We start from the raw sequence: 5943 nt of genomic DNA, 5'->3' as shown, positions 1-5943 counted from the left end.
GGGGAAGCATTTAAATAATCCTGTGAATGCACTTAAAGAATGCAGAATCGAATCGTTAATCGAATCGAATCAAATTGAATTGTGAATCAAATTGAATTGAATCGTTCTGAATTTGCAAAAATCGTTCTTGAATCTAATCGAAAACCTATGAATCGTGAATCGAATCGATTCGCTGTCTACCCAAAGATTCACAGCTCTAATTATATTATTATATTATATTATATTATTATACAGTAGTCAGCATTTGAAGTGGATCAAAACCTTTCATCAAAGTTGTCCTAAAACCTACAACCAAAATGTGTTCTTGTCTTAGGACAACTTTGATGAACTATCTTACACTTACATTCTCCTTACACATGCATACATTTCTACTCTCTCACACACATACATTCTCCTTTCACATACATATATTTTTGCTTTCACACATTTACATTCTCCTTTCACATGCATACATTTCTACTCTCTCTCACATACTTTCTCCTTTCACATACATGCATTTCTGTCACACACTTACATTCCATGCATTTTTCTACTCTCTCTCACACACATACATTCTCCTTTCACATACATGCATTTCAACTGTCACACACTTACATTCTCCTTTCACATACATACATTTCTGCTTTCATACACATACATTCTCCTTTCACATACATACATTTCTACCTTTTTTTTGGTGTCCATTACCTCCTGTTTAAGCAGAAAGTCACTCTCAGACCAGGAAATACATGTGCAAGACTTGCTCAGGTCTTCCTCACAATTTTACAGTGATGCTATTCAAAGTCATCCTGTTTTCTATTCAAGTACATATTTTAAGTTTTTAATTGTATAATATCATTATGTAACCTACGTGTTCTACAGATCTGTGTACAAGTGTTATGATACTGATTTTGATGGTATTGACAGGGCTCAACGCTAAGGACATTTTCTACTGGCCCGGTTTGGCCAATGTTTTCAATTTGTTACTTGCCCTGGCAAAATTTTCACAGGCCTTGCCACAATCCATCAATAAATAAATCAATAAATATGACTTATTGTTTTCATTGTTGACTAACATTGTATTGTAATAAATTATAACCATTTTGCACAAATAGGTACAATAGTTCAAAGATAAAACTGAAATGAACCATGCTTTTTCAGGTAGGTCTAACTCTATTCCAGTTAAGGATGCACTGATCAGGATTTTTCATGACCGATTCCAATTGCCGATTTTTTTTTTTTTTTTTACAATCAAATGAGCCGATTCCCATACTCGTAGCCAATTTATACATTTTTTATTACTTTTATTTATTTATTATAATTAAATGTTTATTTTGTTCTGTTACTGGCCAAACTAACCTTAAACAAACAAACAAAAATATATGCAACATGAAGCAACTGCACAAAACAAAAACATCAGACGGGCTGAATGAATATTTTATTATTACTCTTTATTATTATTAGTGTTTTATTACCTTAATTATATGTATGTCTGCACTATGTCTGTAGGCTACTTTCTGTATTGGAAGCTCCTGACACCAAGACGAATTCCTTGCGTATGTGTAAACACTTGGCAATAAAGCTCTTTCTGATTCTGATGAAAATGCAAATTCAATCTCTGACAGCAGGTGGCGCTTATAGAACAGTCGCAATATAGCGTTTCCTGGGTTATTGCTGTACGCAGTTCTGCGCTTATTAACACTCCTTTAATATGTATTTAACGAAGGTAAGAGGAAAAAGAAAATGCCATCGAAACTTTTATGAAGACAGTCAGTTCTCCTCAGAAATACATCCATTGCGCGACTATTCTCTCCTCTTTGTGTCCGTCTTCAGTGCATCTGTTTTACAGATAATATATCATGATGATCACGACATTTGTGTTACCAAATTGCATCCTGTCAGGAATAACCTGCCCGTGCTGTTTTTAACCTGGTCGTTTTTGATTACTGTCAGTTTAAATGCCAGCGTTGCCAGATATTGAAAAACAAACAAAACGATCTAAAAATAAATAAACCGCAATGAGTCCAAATCTTGAGTTATGGAAATAATATAAAGATATTGCTGTCCCTAACTTGCAACCTCCCACTTTATTCACGTCCTAAATGAAGTGAAAAAAAAAATCCAGATGCTTATAATACTTGTATCTGGCAACACGACTGAGGCTGAGGCTGAGGCAACACGACTGAGGCTGTGAAACAGGAAGCCATGGCTGGATAATTTCATGTTCATAATCACCCTGGTATGCTCAAAATTGTAAATATGAATGGGAATATACTTCACAGATATGTTATGTAGTGTTTTGGTGCCACAAAAATGAAACGGGACTAAGACCTGATCACAACCAAAATGAGATCTGAGCCCCTTTTATTGCCCTAAGAGAACTGGATTTTTTTTTATTTCATTCTATTTTTTTTTTCACTCCAAGACCATAAAGGTAATCTATATGACACGTGCTCTGTATTCTTCAGAAGGCGTTCAATAGCTTTAATACAGGCTTGGAGTCGAATAGACTGCTTTTATGGTGCTTTTCTGCAGTTTGACCGCTATGGTCACTCTATGAACTGCCATTGTATAGGAAAGAGCACAACTCCTTTTGTGTTCTGTAGAAAAATACCAGTGGGTTTGGCATGACATGATGGTAAGTACATAATGACAGAATTTTCATTTTTGTGTGAACTATTCCTTGAAGGACAGAGAATGTGAAGGAAATGAGGCACTGGAGCTTTGAAAGAGGCTTTGTTGAACATGAAGGGATTTGGCCAGCGTAGTGGATTTGTTTACCTGCTGAAAGGCTTTCGAAGACTCGGGTGGTAATACGTTAGCATCCCAGGGGTCATTACATTCACAGGACAGCCTCCGCTCCACTCCTCTTTTGCCCAGTCCTGAAAACACAACACAACAATTAACATTTTGCAGCAGTCAGTGTCAATGTGAACTCTAATTTTGGGCTAAAAAATGATCTGGGAAATATTAAGACTGTGGTTGTGATGTAGCTCGGTCTTTATTTCCCAAGAGAGGCAGATTTAAGATGCAGGTGCTATTTGCATTGACACTGACAAAACTTTCGATATCTTGCAGACAACATTTGGCAGACAGTCTTCTTGTTTCTCTTCACAACGAGCAGGGTATTTTTATATTACTGCAGCTTCACATCATCATAAACTCCCTGCAACCTCCTATTTCTCTCTTTTAATAAGGTCACCTCAAAGAATTCTGTGTGAATTAGACTAAATGTTCCCTTCAGTTCATGTTCAAACTAAATAAAAAGGTGTAGAAATTATTTATAATTTAAATTAATGAAGAATTATTCATTATTCATGGAATTATTCATCATTAGAGCCCTGTAGTCTTTCTTCATGATATACCGATGGTCTTAAGTAGGCATCTTGGTTAATGTTGAATGTTCTTAAATGCGCCTGTAGATTTTATAAAGGTACTTGAAGCAAAACCCTTAAACTATCTAAGCCTCTTAGAATGATTTACATGTTAGTAATGTATTTTTGGACTTCGATGATTGTATTAAAAGAAGGTTGTGTCTTCCCAAGCAGCTCTCTTGGTAGTATGCATCACCTTTCTATGAAAATAATAATAACACCATTAAAGTTAACCATTGTTAGCTTAATACAGTGGTCACCAACCTTTTTAAGCCCAAGATCCCTGACCTTGTCCTTTATGAAAGACAAGATCTACCTATAGAAGAACTGATAGAAAAAGACATCCCAGATTGTACTGTCAATTTGAGTACTTTGTTTAGTATTGTAATTAGCGACACACTGATCATGATTTTTCATGACTGATATACATATATTTTTTTTTACAAGCAAATTTATTTATTGTTTATTAGCTCTATAACAAGCATACTGGCCTTAAAAATATCTGTAGCCATTTGAAATTAGTCTAGGCAACCACTGCATTTTAATCATGATCCAAATAAAGATACTAAGCTACTTATATTTTAGAATAAAATTTTGGTCCCACTTTATATTAAGTGGCCTTAACTACTATGTGGTCTTCAACGAGCCCAAAAGAGCCCATGTTACACCTCTCTTTATCTCCTTGCACTGGCTACCGGTTGCGGCTCGAATCAAGTTCAAGACATTGATGCTTGCATATAGAACAGCCACAGACTCAGCACCCGCCTACTTCCACTCACTACTACGAATCTACATCCCCTTCAGAAGTCTGAGATCCGCTAGTGAGCGACGCCTCGTGGTACCATCACAGAGAGGCTCAAAATCACTTTCCAGAACATTCTCGTTCACCACTCCTGGCTGGTGGAACGATCTTCCCACCCCTATCCGGAATGCTGAATCCCTGACAATTTTCAAGCGACAGCTGAAAACCCATCTCTTTCGAAGCTACTTGACTTCATCATAAAAAATAAAAAAAAACTCTCTCTCTTTATTTATTCCTTCTCTTTCTAGCTTGTACTTATTTGAACAATGTCTAAGAACTTGGTATTACAACCACTTCCTGTGTCTGTTTGCCTCTTAAGAAGAATCGCTTTATGTATCCCCCAATTGTAAGTCGCTTTGGATAAAAGCGTCTGCTAAATGACTAAATGTAAATGTAAATGTAAATAAGTGCATTGTACCAAATGATTAATTTAAATGTAAGTACATAGTAGTTAAGGCCACTTTATATAAAGTGGGACCTAAATTTTAATTAATTTTGTATTCATTTTTAATTTAAATTAAACTACAATTACAAAATTTAAAGCAAAACAGAACATCTTTATCATTGTGAAATTATGCTACATAAAACATCTGAACGAAACCGAAACTGAATGAGAGTGCAAATTCACTCTCTGACAGCAGGTGGCACTTATGGAACACCAGAAGTAAATTGTTTCCTTGGTTACAGCTGTAAACAAAGCAGCGCAGTACTTCATACAGAGGTAAGAGGAAAAGAAAATGCCATTACCATTGAATGTAGTCAGTTCCCTTCAGTGATACATTCATATAACTCCTCACCCCAATTCAATATTTATATTTTCTTTCTATATTTTGCGCATTGTGAACGGCGAGCTTGCTCTGCCTGCTACAGTATTCTCTATGCGTCTTCAGCATCTCTGGCCTCTGTTAACTTCCTGTTCAGGCCTGATGTATTTTTCTTTATCACTATTCCAGTAGCTTCAGAAAATAACAGAAATTAAGTACAAAGACTGGAGAAATGTAATGTTCCCTTTCAGTCAGTCACGTTCGACGTTACGTCAGTCGTGGCATTCGCGTTCTCAACTACCTCGACGACGGGCTCATATTGGCCCAGTCCCGAGCGCAGTGGTGCGAACACAGGGATATGGTGCTCAGTCACCTCAGCCGATTGGGGCTTTGGGGCAACTGGGAAAAGAGCAAACTCTCCCTGGTGCAGAGGATCTCTTTTCTCGGCATGGAGCTGGACTCGGTCAACCTCTCAGCACGTCTCTCAATAGAGCGTGCACAGTCGATGTTGAACTGCCTGGGGTCTTTCCAGCGCAAGACGGCGGTTCCACTGAAACAGTTTCAGAGGCTCCTGGGGCATATGGCATCCGCAGCCGCTCGGGTTGCTTCATATGAGACAGCTACAGCGTTGGCTTCACGACCAGGACCCTCGGCACGGACGCACTGGCATGCAGCTGGCCTCGGGGCCTACGCAAATATGCGTTTCCCCCAGTGAGCCTTCTCGCACAGACACTTTGCAAGGTCAGGGAGGACGAGGAGCAGCTCCTCTTGGTAGCGCCATACTGGCCCAGTCGGACTTGGTTCCCCGAACTGATGCTCCTCGCGACAGCCCCTCCTTGGCAAATTCCTCTGAGGAGGGATCTCCTTTCTCAGAGAGGGGGCACCCTCTGGCACCCGCGTCCAGACTTGTGGAATCTCCACTTATGGTCCCTGGACGGGACGCGGAGGTTCTAGGTGGGCTACCTCCATCGGTAGTAAACACCATCGCTTCAGCTAGAGCCCTGTCTACTAGACACGGCTCTAG

The 5943-nt window shown here is 38.8% G+C and overlaps 1 protein-coding gene across 1 annotated transcript in view; it reads right to left on the bottom strand.

Annotated features, from left to right (window-relative positions):
* LOC107678040 (probable flavin-containing monoamine oxidase A) overlaps positions 1-5943 on the bottom strand; it is a 53367-nt gene that overhangs the window by 9503 nt on the left and 37921 nt on the right. Inside the window, exon 11 of the mRNA XM_016473152.1 lies at positions 2761-2861. Coding sequence (XP_016328638.1) covers positions 2761-2861 — 101 coding nt within the window. The remainder of the gene's footprint in view (positions 1-2760; positions 2862-5943) is intronic.

This window comes from Sinocyclocheilus anshuiensis, unplaced genomic scaffold (genome assembly GCF_001515605.1).
Source record: "Sinocyclocheilus anshuiensis isolate Anshui unplaced genomic scaffold, SAMN03320099.WGS_v1.1 scaffold260, whole genome shotgun sequence".
NCBI lineage: Eukaryota > Metazoa > Chordata > Actinopteri > Cypriniformes > Cyprinidae > Sinocyclocheilus > Sinocyclocheilus anshuiensis.
The sequence above is the reverse complement of the archived record's forward strand: the minus strand, read 5'-3'. Positions and strand labels throughout refer to the sequence as shown.